Genomic DNA, 14,191 nt, shown 5'->3' with positions numbered 1-14,191 from the left:
ATGGAGGATGATAAAAGACCTATCACCCTGGCCAGCTGGCGAAGAGACACCGGAGGCAAAGACAATGTGCGACGTAATTCCTTTCGAATCGCACGCACCTTCACTGGGGGAAGGCTGAGGGTCAAGGACTCTGAGTCCACCAGGAAACCCAGGAACTCCATTGGTCCTGGACGGAACCAGGCAGGATTTTTCCCGGTTGATAATGAAACCCAAGTTGGTCAGGAGGGACATTGTCAGGCGGAGGTGATCCTGAATGGTGGAGTAATCTCTAGCCATGATCAAAATGTCATCCAGATAGACTATGAGCCTCACCCCCCCGACTGCGGAGCCAGGACATGACAGGGCGTAGTAGCTTGGTGAAGCACCACGGAGCGGACGACAGGCCAAAGGGAAGACACGTGAAGCGCCATAGAGCGTCCCGCCAACGGAACTGTAATAGGTCCCTTGAGGCTGGGGCAATCGGAACCGTGAGGTATGCATCCTTCAGGTCTAGTTTCACTAGCCAGTCGTGAGGGAGGAGCATATTCCGAAGGAGGTGGATGCCCTCCATCTTGAAGTGACGGTATCTTACGAAGGAATTTAAGGTCTTTAGATTTATTACTGGCCTGAATTGGCCCCCTTTTTTCTCTATGAGGAATATGTTGCTGATCACCCCCAGCGGGGACTGGGAAGCTGGATCTATGGCCCCTTTTTGGAGCAGTTTGTTTAATTCCTCGTCTATGAGGGATTGGGCAGTCCGTGCCGTACAAGTGAGCGGCGGAGTCACCATGGAATACGGGGTCGACACTAGCTCTATGTGAAAACCCCGGATCGTGGACAGAATCCACGGATCCAAGGTGATTGAGGCCCACACATGCAAAAAGAACCGGAGTCTACCCACCGATCTGAAAAAGGGGGAAACGGTTGACTTACCAAATGGACGTCGAAGGTTCGGCTGTCCTCGATATGATCTACCCCGTCCAAAGGAGCCTCGTGATGGGAAGAAGGACGGAGGTTGTCTCGGGTCCTGACCGGAAAACCGGACCTCGGAACTGGAAAGACGCACGGCCGGCCAGACGGCCCTAGTACTGCCGACCCTGGAGGAAACCCAGCTATTAAAAACCCTGCGCATAGAGGTTTGCGCCTTATCAAGGGCAGTAAATGTCCCTAAAAATTTCCCCAGCTCCTTAATAAAGGGGTCACCGAACAGGAGCCCCTGGGCGTCTCTGCCCGACTCAGTAAGGGCCATGTTGGCCAATTTGGGTTCCATCTTTACTAGGATGGCCTTCCTGCGTTCAATAGCAATAGAGGTGTTGGCATTCCCCGCCAAGCATATGGCCCTCTGGACCCAACCTCTAAGCTCATCTGGGTCCACCAGGCGTCCTTCTGCCTTTGCCGATTCTGCTAAATCGAAGGTCTTAGCCAGCGGACCCATAATGTCCAATAACTTGTCCTGGCAAGCCCGAAGGGCTGAGTCCAGGCCTCTACGGAGGCTAAATCCTGATTTGGACAGGAACTGAACGACCTTAGGGTTGACAGCGGGTGTTTCACACACCTTGTTCGGGATAACCGGACGTGGGCATTCGGCCCATAATTTGTTCCTGGCCTCCTTACTAAGGGGCTTGCGGGCCATGGATTCTATGTAGCTAGCGACATGGGGGGCCGGCAGCCACTCAGATGACCTGGGGTGATGGAGAGAGTCTGGGTCAAATAAAGGGGAACCGGACGGATCCGTAAGGGAAGCCTGCGCTTTGGTCGTCGCCGACGACTTAGCCGCAGCCGGGCGCGAAACCGGTCCAGGCTGCCCCTCATCCAAATCAAACTCTTCCCCCTCAGAGTTCACTGGGGAAAGCAAATTAACCTCCTCCTCAGGCTCCTGAGAGTCAGATTCTGGTTCCGGCTGGGATCTAGCCGTTTTCCAATTCCATGCACGTTCTGCCTGGCGCGGACAGGCTCTTTTGCGCGACCGGAGCGCGCTGTCAGATGATGGAACAAGGCCATCCGTCAAGGAGTTTCTGGAGGTATTGGGTAGTGATACCGTGGTATCATGAGTCATGGTCACTGTCTGGGCGCAGAGGACCTGAGACAGGGAGCTAGTGAGGGCTGTGGAACTGAGCCCATTGTAGACAAAATGGCGTCCGAAATGGATTGCTGTCAAGCCCTAGTCTGGGCATCTGCCGAAGGAGGAAAAACTCCCACGGGAGGGGGCACCGCATAGGGCACAGCGGCAGTAGGGTTTGACTCCAGAGTGGGGCTGCCCAGAAGCAAGGCAGAAGTAGCTGGAGTAAGGGACATGATTAAAGAATGCTAGCAGCGTTCTGGCAGAGAACAGGTAAAATGAGCACCTTATACTAATATATAGTCAAACCTGTGGGAGATAAAACTAAACTGCGACCCCAGAAGCTAACTTTGCAGACCTGACAGGAGCGCAGCAAGTATGAGGCGGCCGTTGGCTGCAGGCACTCAGACGTCCGAAATCTCGCGGGATCTCGGACGCCTATGGTGACCTGAGCACCGAGATAGAGAGAGCGCCCGAGATACCGCGATAGCGAGACATCGGGCGCAATCCAAAATGGCCGCCGAACTCTTGCAATACTAGGATCGCAAGAAGAAGCCAGAGGAAGAAGAGAAGATGGCGCCCGGGAACCGCGACTGCCGGAAGAAAGGCGGGACCCGCAGAGGGACAAGGTAAGTCTTGGGCACCGGAGAGGCTGCAATAAGCGGAGGAAGAAAACTTACCTCTAAGGAACGTAGTAAAGAGAAGGGAAACACGGATAAGAGAATCCGGAATAAAGAAAAAGAATTAATAGAGAAAAAGAGGGGAAAAAACAACCCAATAAAAGACAATCCCCGAAGGGAGGAGAGAGAGTCTAAATTACCACAATAATAAGCTATATGACAATAAGAATATCAATAAAATAAGACAAAATTCCCGCCAACAGCCCCGGAGGACTATGGTGGTGTACTTAACTGAACCGCAGCAGCAAAGAAAGAGGAAGTTGAGATGTGGAGGAGGTCCCTATATGAGGGGACTAAGGGGAGGGGCTACTATCTGTATTGAAGAAATATTTTCTGATGGTCTTCTTTGCTGCTGTTTTCCAGTAAAGAAAGAGTTAAGCAATATGAGCCTCCGTGTCCTGAAATAAAATTTGCATTTTAACAATATGTTCTATGCCCTAACTACCATTAGGCAATAGTAAAATGAGATTATAGAATCTGTGACGTACCGGTCATTTTCTTCCTGTTGGTGTTGTCCATTTGTGGTTAATGCCTAATCAAGCTAAGAAGAAAGAGATGCAAATGAGCTCTTAACAACTCTGCCTCTAAAGCCACCAGATATAAGGCAGCTATCCTTTAAATCAATGTTCGACCCTTTAAATAGGCCCTAGAGGCAGAGCTTGCTAAGAGCTCATTTACATCCCCCTTTTCCCAGAATTCCAGAGGATCATGTATGGCCTATAAGTCTCCTCATGCCAATTAATGCGCTCTCCGGAAAGAGAGATAGTACCCACCCTTAATCAAGCTAAGGCCACTTTCACACGGTCAGTATTTTTCATCAGTGTTTCTCAAACCATGAGTGTGTCCAAAACATAGAATAGGTAGAAATCTTCCCATTATACCTTTTTTTTCTGCAAACTCCACTATTGGTTTTGGCTTACAAATACTGACAATGCAGGCCTAATAGTTTTTTAACATCAGAGGTAGACTTTTTCAAGTTTCTTTATAGAGTTATGTATGACATCCGGCATAAATTACGTGTGAAAAAAAATGTACTGGGCCAGAATTTTGTAGAAAGCCAAAAATCATGCACTACCCTAAATATGAGCCAAGCAGCCAAGTTGATGTTATCACTATGCAAGTACTGTATAATTACACACAGACAAAAGACAAAGCAGACAACTTCAGCATCTTTATGTTCATGAGAATACGCATTTATTTCAGAAATAAGAAACCTCTTCTGTTGATGAGACATGCCAGTTAAGACATATTTACATATAGCGATTCCTTATATATTCTCTGTATGTGAACATGTCATCTTTCTCCAAAGGCTGCATGACACCTCTGCCTGCTTGGATATGAGCATGAAATATATCCAACGACTTCCTGTCGACTCTGGGTGGTGTCACTTCATATATGTTATCCTGGGAGAATGAAGAGATGCAGTTCCTGTAGCAAAAAACACAGGATACAGAAAATAAGATTGGTCACTGTAATAATCAACTATTACTGTACATGCTACAGAGCAGGAGAGCCATGTCTGTATTATAGATGTATAATGAAATACATGATAGCTGTGCATTTGTAGGAGTGAATATAAAAGGTAATGTCTTCTACAGCTGACATGTATATACTGTATACTACATAGCAAGCTATAGAATGCTGGTTACTAGCAAACCCATCCATCAATCCAATTAGCCATCTGATTGCTTGCTATCCAGCTTCCCTCTATCCCCACTCCACTAAGAGCATGTTCACATGACTTAAAGTGCACACGGATTTTGTCATTTTCTGTGACAAAAAAAGAAAAAAAAAACATAGCAAATATGCACCCTGCTGTTTATAACTGGAATCTGTGTTGCCGTTCATACAGGCACAGATTGTTTTCTGCACAGTTTTGAAATCAGAGTCAAGCAGGGACATGGAACCTGCATGACATCCGTACAGAAAGTGTAGCCATGCAGCACCGATTAACTCCACTGAGTGGTCCATGGTTAGATATGTGGCATGACAAAATACAATCTGAGCCAAAATCCGAGGATCACATACATTTTTTCTGAAATGTATTTTAAGCCATGGAACACACCTAATATTTATAATACAGTGAGGTGTACCGGCCTTGGCTCCATCTGTGCAATGCACATGCGCCTTCTGAGACATCAATCAGGCTATCAAACGAGAGCAAGAGGGGTTTATTCCGAAGATCAAAAATATGCCAGTTCCTTCTACAACAGACTGCGTACGCTGCACTCCAAGCATACAGTGAGGGAGAATTTTTGATAAAGATTGTAGAGGTACTCCACACCATATGTTCTGTTTAAGGGGCATATGTGTGGAAAAGCTTTTCTGGTGCTACAGATCCCCAGGTACAGTAATTACATCTTTTTGCCTCTGCAGGAGAAATTCATTTTTGAGCTCAAAGGGCTGTTCATGTAATGTACAACCAATCAAAGCATAGCATTCCAGAGCAGGGGATAGTCTCTGCAGCAGCTCTGACTAATAAAGGCAAGGGCGTCTGGGTGGGGGGTACCTCTCTCCACTGTATTTAAATGACCTATCAGGCAGACAACTCCTTTAAAAGGATAAAATATTGGGTGCCTGCACATGATGCAGATTATGCATGTTTTTTCTCTGCATATTTCATGCAAGAAAAAACGCAGCGTAATACAGTGCCAGCAAAGTGAATGAGATTTTACAAATCTCATTTACACTTTGCTTTTTTCCCTAGTTGTGGAAACTGACCTGCTGTGAAGATTTTAAAGGTCAATTGTTTGTGCAATTCCACATCTTTTGTAGAGTGGTTTTACCTAAAAACTTTTATGGGGATTATATACATAAACAGAAAATCTGCACAGAAAACTGCACTAAAACAGCGATAAGTAGTGCGGATTTATGTGCAAGTACAAATATCATTTTACAACTTAATTAATATAATTTTAAATAAAGGAACTTAAATAAAACCAAACTCACTACAGATGATGAATTATTCAAATCTGCAACCAAAAACTATAATCTATAGAGCACATTTATTAAGACCGGCGTTTTAGACGCCGGTCTTAATAAAGTCGTAAGCTGGTGGTGGATCCGCCTGAGTTATGAAGAGGCGCCGGCCTCTCCATTACTTCGGCAGATCCTCCGCCAGTTCTAAATGTAAGACAGATTCCTTGCTGTCTTACATTTAGACCTTTTGCATAGAAAATGGTCAATTAGATGGGCCTGCCGGCCTGTCCACTTCCCCACCACGTCCACAATTTTAGACCTGGTGTGTGCGGGGAAAAGTCGCAGATTGCGTTGCAACTAACCGTTGCGGCATAATCTGCGCCTGAAATACGCCTAGTTTAGGTGTATTTCAGATTAATAAATGACCTCCTATATATACATGTGTGTGTAGATATGTACATAAAATTCTATATGCATACACGTATACACACAAAGATTTTATTTATATATATATATATATATATATATATATATATAAATATATCAAAAGGAAATAATGGCGGCACTGGAAACAAACAATATGGGTGCTAAGTCCAGGGATGTAGCTGCTTACCCCAGATGAACAATGACGAAAAAAGGACAGCACTCCAGGTAAAAGAGTAGTGGTGTTTAATCACCCATGTGGATGGCAACGTTTCAGCTCAAACAAGAGCCTTTTTCAAGCTCTTGAAACGTTGCCATCCACATGGGTGATTAAACACCACTACTCTTTTACCTGGAGTGCTGTCCGTTTTTCGTCATTATATATAAATATATATATATATATATATAATGAACTTCCCTGTATTTCAGCATACTTTAGCATATTATCAATATCTGAATATTATATAGGTTGGCTTTTCTGAAAGATACCAACCCAAATATCTAATCACCACCCCAACTCATGCACAACTTTGACATCACAGCCCAAGTCTATTTGCCTCAAGATAATGAAACAGTCTTTAATATTCATATTTCGTATTAATGGCCTCGCTATTTCTAAAACGTAATTTCTGTTGTAATGGCAGGAAGCTGTTCTTTAGCAGTAATATCAGGTAGCCTAATAACAGAGCTAAGTGGCTAAAAGTATAATTTCATACATTGGTGAAAACGAAATTACATAATTCTGTTCAAACTTTGCCTGTCACAAAGGAAATATGACCTTGTTATGTCCTGATTTTTATATGCATGTTGAACCAGATATACAGAAATAAACTAAAGTTTAAGCCTTTTGCTGCGAGGGGAGTTTGGACACTTTGCACCTCTGGTAGCCAGAACAATTTTCTCATGTACAAATAAAACCTAATTTACAAAATTAAAAAAAAAAATCACACCAACCCCCCATACCCATACACACTCCTTAATACTGAAACTGCCACACTAAGAAGGAAAAGTTGTTGAATTATAGAAATCACAAGATCTATAGACATAATTATGATATGCAAGGCATAAAAGTATGGAAACTAAATATTCAAAACATCTCAACTTATTCAGCATTGCATATAAGCGTCAATCTTAGAAATACACACACTTACACGCCTTGGCATGCTATCAGTGAGGTTATTAATAGTTGCCTGAGGAATGTTCTGCAACGCTACATGGACTTGGGCACAGAAATGATCAAGACACTATTTACCTCCCAAGGCATGTTATGTGACGTCCAATTTCACTTGCAATACAGAATAGATCACTATGTGCCATTTTTTCTAATCAGATCTGTCCATGTGCACCTCTTGCTGTCATTCCAGTTAGTTGTCCTTCTCCCAACCACTGGGACATGCAACATTGAACAGTGCTGACATCTTGGCCTAGGCATGTAGAGACATGCCAAAGTGATAAACCAAGGTCTCTAGTTCAAGGATTCTGTCCCTCTCAGTTTGTGATGTTTCATGTGGCTAAAAAAATTTGGTCTCAATCTGGATTGTACGCCCCTCCCACATGCCACAGATTGGAGCTAGGTGCTTTAAAATGTAATAATCTGCAGATTTTAGCGACACCTGCTACTTGCTCAATTTGCGTAACATTACAGCTTGTTCTTTTTGGTATTGCAATTTCAATGTTGAGGAGTGCATTTTCTAAAAGGAGATACATATGTTGTCAAAATTCCTTTCAGCACATACACACACAGACACATTTATGCAATTTTGCGTAAAATTTAAATTTTTCATAAATATTGCATAAAAGTCGATATTGGCAAGTAAAAGTGTGACCCAAGCAGAAAGTGATATGCACCACAACTCCTAAAAGGTATTTATAAATGTTATTTAGGCCTAAATTCTACCGGACTATCTACAGGATAGGGGATAAGTATCTAAATGGTGACTGCCAGGAACACCACTGAACACAAAAACAAGGATCCCATGTCGGAGTATGAATGGAGCAGCAGGTTGTGCATGCTTGCTGCCATTACATTCATTTTCTATGGGACTTCTGCTATCCCAGCGGTCAGGCCCTCACCAGATACTTATCCCCACCTAACTTAGCACCACCCATTTAAGCTACTGTACTCTCACCAGATGCTGAGGCACTTTCTAAGAATGTGCCCTTCAGGCTTACCCGCTTGCATGTATGTCAATGTAAAATTAATTGAGCAATCTATGAGACCTTCACAAAGACACTGCCAATACATTATGACCTTTCTATGCCACACTGTAAAATATTGACCACTCTGGCACTCAATGATCCTCCACTGTATGGTACTATCCTCTTCTCTACCAGAACAAGTTATTTCTTCTCTAGCAACATCTTTGACATTAGCAACAGCATGAAATCGTCGCATTCACACGACCATATGTATTTTTGCGATCCGTAAAACAGGGATCCACAAACAATACAGATGACATCCTTTTGACTTCCGTGTTGCATTGGTGTTTTTTGCGGATCGATTGTAACAATGCCTATCCTTGTCCAAACAATGGACAAGAATAGGACATGTTCTATCTTTTTTAGATGGCTACAGAACAGACACGCTGTGTACTGTGCGCATTTCTTGTGGACCCACTGAAATGAATCGTTACGCGTATGATCTGCACAAAATGCATATCGGATGCGGATTGAACAAAGGGTTGTGTGGATGGGGAATAATCCATATGCAAATAAACAGTTGAGTGCAATAAGGGGGGCTTGGGCACTCAGTGCGCCCTTGCTCCTCCTCCTTCCTCTCCCTTTCCTTCTGGATTGACAGCGCCAGGTGAGACGACTATGCAGGATCCTGGCCCTGTCAATCAAGAAGAAGACGGCAGGATTGGTAAAGGAAGCAAAAGGTGTACAAGGGTGCACACAGTGGCTCAGGATCAACTTAATCCTGATATAAGCAATGGCTTGCTTGCTAGGTGAAAGTTACCATTACGTTCAGCTAAACTAGCCCTACAAGTCATTGTGTGTGGTTTAACATAGAATTTCCTGGTGAGAGACTCCCTTTAAAACACTACAACACACCCAGAGGTACCCATACTACAGTAACCGCCAATGAGGGGGCAACCTAATGTGTCAGTCTCTGCCTCACCTCCTTGCTGAATCTAGAAGTAAAGCTTTTTGACAGCAACTTAGTGTCCAATCTCACAAGCACCTACAGAGTATCATAAATCCAGACTAGGCAGCCTTCCTCCCAAAAGATGAGAGGATAACATGCTACATTTTACATGCATACACAATCCATTTGCATTTGTTAGGTTGGACTGGGAAATCATTGTTCAATCTCTAACTCATATTGAGCCGATACTCCATGTTCTTGTAAATCCTGTCCCCTTACTCTGACCACACTGCAGTAGTTAAAGGAGTATCCTGGTTACATTAAGTAACCCCTATCCACAGGATACGGGATAACTATTAGATCACTGGAGGTCCTACCACTGGGAGTCCTACCAATCAGATAAACGAGGGTCCCGTACCCCCTGCACCCATTCTGAAATGAACGGAGTGGCCACACACATGCCCGACCAGCCGCTTTATTAAAGGGGTTCTCCGGGAATGAAGAAAATGAAAATACTTAAACATTACTTTATTATAAATATATTCCAAAATGTCTTTCATTATTTATAATGACTCGTTTTGTCTGTAGAGCAATCATTAGAGTAATTAAAATGGCCGCCGTCCTATTAGTACTCACAAAACCTGTCCTAATCACACAGGAGGACAAGTTACTTCACAACACTGAGATAAAGAACTGCCTCATGCTCCTCTTTGCTCTGATTGTCAGGGTTTATGGTCCTGAATACAGTTTAATATGATCTTCAGCTGAATCTCTGTGGGAATGGAGGTCATGAGGAGACATGAAGTACAGAGCGGAGGGTTTGGGTAAAGGGCAGCAGCACTTGTATGCAGTCTCCATTACCACAGTCTGTCCATCCTCTCTGTACTTCAAGTCTCCTCATGGACTCTATTCCTACAAAGGTTCAGATAAGGATCATATTAAACTGCATTCAGGACCATATTCCCTGACAAGCAGAGCAGAGAGGAGGATGAGGCAACTCTTCAGCTCAGTGTTGTGAAGTAACTTGTCCTTCTGTGTGATTAGGACAGGTTTTGTGTGTACTTATAGGACGACGGACATTTTATTCTCCTAATGAATGCCCCCCCCCAGACAAAACAAGCGATTATAACTAATGAAAGGTATTTGGGAATATATTTATAATAAACTAAAATTTTAGTATTTTCATTTTCTTAATTCCCAGAGAATCCCTTTAATTTCAGGGGGCCTGAGGGGTTATGGGACCCCTGTTCTTGTGATCCTACCACTGGGACCCGCACCAATCTAATATTTATTCCCATCCTAAGGGATAACTTAATAAAACTGGAATACCCCTTTAAAGTAAATGGTTTGCACTCTGACCCTTTCAAAATCCAACATAGCACTTAAAAGCAATGGCCCCTCTCCCCTACAATGCTCTTTTTCTAACCATTTAGCACTTCAAAGCAATGGCCCCTCTCCCCTACAATGCTCTTTTTCTAGCCATTTATTCTTAGTCTGAACTAACCCTGACAATATGGGGGACCCTATCGGCCCTGGTAAACAGAAACTTACTGCAGATAAATAAATCTTATTCTTCCTTAATTCCCATGTTTCATTTCCCAAGCACACAGTAGAACCTAAAGTATTATTGTTCCCTGCAGTCTTTCATGTTGAAACTAGCACTTTGAATGGAGCAGAAAGCACAGCTCCATTCAAAGTGTGGTGACAATGTTGGACTTGCACGGCCACTACTACATTTTGAATGGAGCTGTGCTTCCGGTTTCATTCAAAGTGCTAGTTCTGGAGCTGGAGGCTGCATGGCAATACTAATTGCTAGGGATACGGGGTACCCCCACTGATAATTCATCAACGTCAGATGTCAGCAGCCTTGAAAACCCCTTTAAAGTCAACAAGCAAAAACCTTAATTTAAAGCACTACTCTTGGCCAGGTATGAAACGGTATATCAGAATCAGGTTTCTACAGATTTTCTTTTCTCTGAAACGATGTACATGTATTTGTTAAGGGTGTATTGCATGGGCAGAAAATCTGCCAGATGAACGCTCGTTATCGGTCATCTTGCAGTGTAATACTGCCACCGATTGCCCGAAAGATCAGGATTTGCCGGCGCCAGATCGTGCTGTCTATAATATGCTGTCTCCAATGGAAACTATTTAGTCCTGGTTTTGAATGGCTGGAACAAACCTGAAAGCATTGTAGAGAACCTATTGTTTTGTTTCTTCACCGTGCAGTATGTTATACAAACAACATATTCCACCCCGATCAGGCAGACGGTTGTCGGGAGGGAAGCATTCCATCCCAGCAATTGCCTGCTTGCTAGTAGAGGAGACCGCTGCTATTACATGCAGCAATCTCCTCCGCAGCATTACACTGCAAGATGATTGCTAACGAGCATCCATATGAACTTTACTTTTCTTTTGTCTGTATGTTAAACAGAAGCAGAGATATCCAAAATTGTATTCATATGCAAATAAGCAAGTTGGAGCAACAGGGGCCGGAGCTGAATCCTTGGAGCTCTGCACAATCCCCCTCCCCTTGATTGACAGGACTAGACATGCTTAGGGCAGAGCTGTGTCCTAGCATGTACATACCATATACACTACTTACTACAGCTTTACTATCTTGTGAATATAGTTTTTCTATGCTTATGCTGGTTTATTACCAGGCACAATATATGACACCAGTAATATCTATTGGCTTTCTAAGTATAGAAAACCACTCTTCTCAATGTGATAAGGCTGTAGCCTAGAGGTAATTGTTCAGCCTTGCATACAGATGTCCCAGGTTCAAATCCCAGGAGAGATTTCTAGATTTTTTTTTCTCTCTTTACTTAAACTCATAATAAAAGGCTATAGTTTTACTATATTATACTATAGAGGTTTTCTATTCTGGGTGACCTGTTGCATGTGTGCTTGGCAGCTGAAGGCATCTGTGTTGGTCACATATTCAAAATGATGTTTTATTATATGCAAATGAGCCTGTAGGAGCAAAGGGGCATTGCTGTTTCAACTCTGCTTTCTCTGCAACTTTTGTGCGCTCTCCACTTTGACAGTGAGAGTAAACGTGATCACACCTTGACCTGTCAATCAAAGTGGAAAGGGAGCAGAACTTGCAGACAGAGCAGAGCCTGTAGGTGTAATGGCAATGCCCCAGTTGCTCCTAGAGGCTCATTTGCATATGTTAAAACGTAATTTTTCTCAGCAATGTGAGCACATATGAACATGGGACCAACACAGATGCCTTTAGTTGCTAAGCGCACATGCAATAGGTCAGCCAGTTTCATAGGTACAACTCTGCTGACAGATGCCCTTTAAGCTATATAAAGGAATAACATTATATATTTTAATGGATTTTTTGGGCCTGTCATACAATTGAACTTGCTAAGTAACAATGAGGACTTTTGCCCTCTTTTACCCATTTTCATATGAGTCCATCAACTACACAGGGAAAAAAAAAGGTATGAACCATGGTTACAAATGTGTCTCTTAACAGGTAATGAGATAAGTCCACTTGTTTCTGACCACTAATAAATATATTAAAATTATTATGACAAACATCAGCAGAAAAACTGGATCTGTATGCAGACAGTACATCAGTATCCACCTACAATCAACTATAAGCCATCATTATAAAATTCTCTGCTAACTAAACAGTTAAACTAAAAAGAAAGGTAAAGTAATCCTGAATTATACATATAGTATGTAACATAGCACTCACTATACTAGTATAAATAATAATATGGGCTCATAACAATAGACAGAAAGGATTTATTAAAACCATACGAACCATAATGACTAATTTACATAACCTCAAAGCGGATATTTAACTAAGTGAAAATAAAGATCAAGCTGTCAAGGCTATATTCATGATTTCCAGTCTGTATCTAATTTCAAGTAGGTGGTCCAGAGACAAATTAAACAAGAGCACAGTCACTCTGTTCTTGAGAATTAGGTCAGAAGGTTCAGGTGACCTGGCTCCTTTATTCTTTGCTCATAAAATTATCAGAGATACTGATCTTACACAAGAATGTAATGTAATGCATAACATTTTTTTTTATTCAAGATGGACATCAACGTATCTGAAAATGCCAGAAAATATAAAAATACTTATCCTATACAGCGAACTGGAAAAACACAATTCTGCAATAGTTATTTTTTTACGGTGTTGACTATGTGGTAAAACTGACCTGTTACTTTCATTCTCCAGGTCAGAATGATTACAATGATACCACACTTGTATAGTTTTTCTTGTGTTTTAATACTTAAAAAAAATTAAAAACCTTGAAAAAAATTGATTTTTTTTCATCACCATACTCTGACCCTTATAACTTTTTTTGTGGTTATGCGTACGGAGCTGTGTGAAGGCTCATTTTTTGTGGAGCGGTCTGTACTTTTCAGTGAATTTGAAGTGTGTGTGACTTTTTGACCACTTTTAACCCCTTAAGGACACGGCCATATTTCACCTTAAGGACCAGGCCATTTTTTGCAAATATGACCAGTGTCACTTTATGTGGTGATAACTTTAAAACGCTTTTACTTATACAGTCCATTCTGAGATTGTTTTTATGTCACATATTGTACTTCATGACACTGGTAAAATGGAGTCAAAAAAATTCATTTTTATTTATAAAAAAATACCAAATTTGCAAGAAATTTTGAAAAATTTGCAAATTTCTACGTTTCAATTTCTCTACTTCTAGAATACATAGTAATACCTACAAAAATAGTTATTACTTTACATTCCCTATATGTCTACTTCATGTTTGGATCATTTTGGGAATGACATTTTATTTTTTGGGGATGTTACAAGACTTAGAAATTTAGAAGCAAATCTCGAAATTTTCAAAAACCCACTTTTTAACCCCTTAAGGACTTGGCCATTTTTTGCAAATCTGACCAGTGTCACTTTAAGTGCTGATAACTTTAAAACGCTTTGACTTATCAAGGCCGTTCTGAGATTGTTTTTTCGTCACATATTGTACTTCATGACACTGCTAAAATTGGGTCAAAAAAGTTAATTTTTTGGCATAAAAAAAAACATATTTA

At 42.0% G+C, this 14,191-nt stretch overlaps 1 protein-coding gene across 2 annotated transcripts in view; it reads right to left on the bottom strand.

The window, feature by feature from the left end:
• Window positions 1-3,890: 3,890 nt before the first annotated feature.
• The window catches only part of FIG4 (FIG4 phosphoinositide 5-phosphatase), a 534,658-nt gene continuing 524,357 nt past the window's right edge, over window positions 3,891-14,191 (bottom strand). For both annotated transcript variants that reach the window (XM_040428862.1, XM_040428863.1), the window contains exon 24: window positions 3,891-4,146. In XM_040428862.1, the coding sequence (XP_040284796.1) occupies window positions 3,969-4,146 (178 nt within the window). In that variant the 3' untranslated portion in view covers window positions 3,891-3,968. The remainder of the gene's footprint in view (window positions 4,147-14,191) is intronic.

Source organism: Bufo bufo, chromosome 4 (genome assembly GCF_905171765.1).
Source record: "Bufo bufo chromosome 4, aBufBuf1.1, whole genome shotgun sequence".
In the NCBI taxonomy this organism is placed as follows: Eukaryota; Metazoa; Chordata; class Amphibia; order Anura; family Bufonidae; genus Bufo; species Bufo bufo.
Note: the sequence above shows the minus strand (reverse complement) of the source record. Positions and strands in the feature narration are given on the sequence as shown.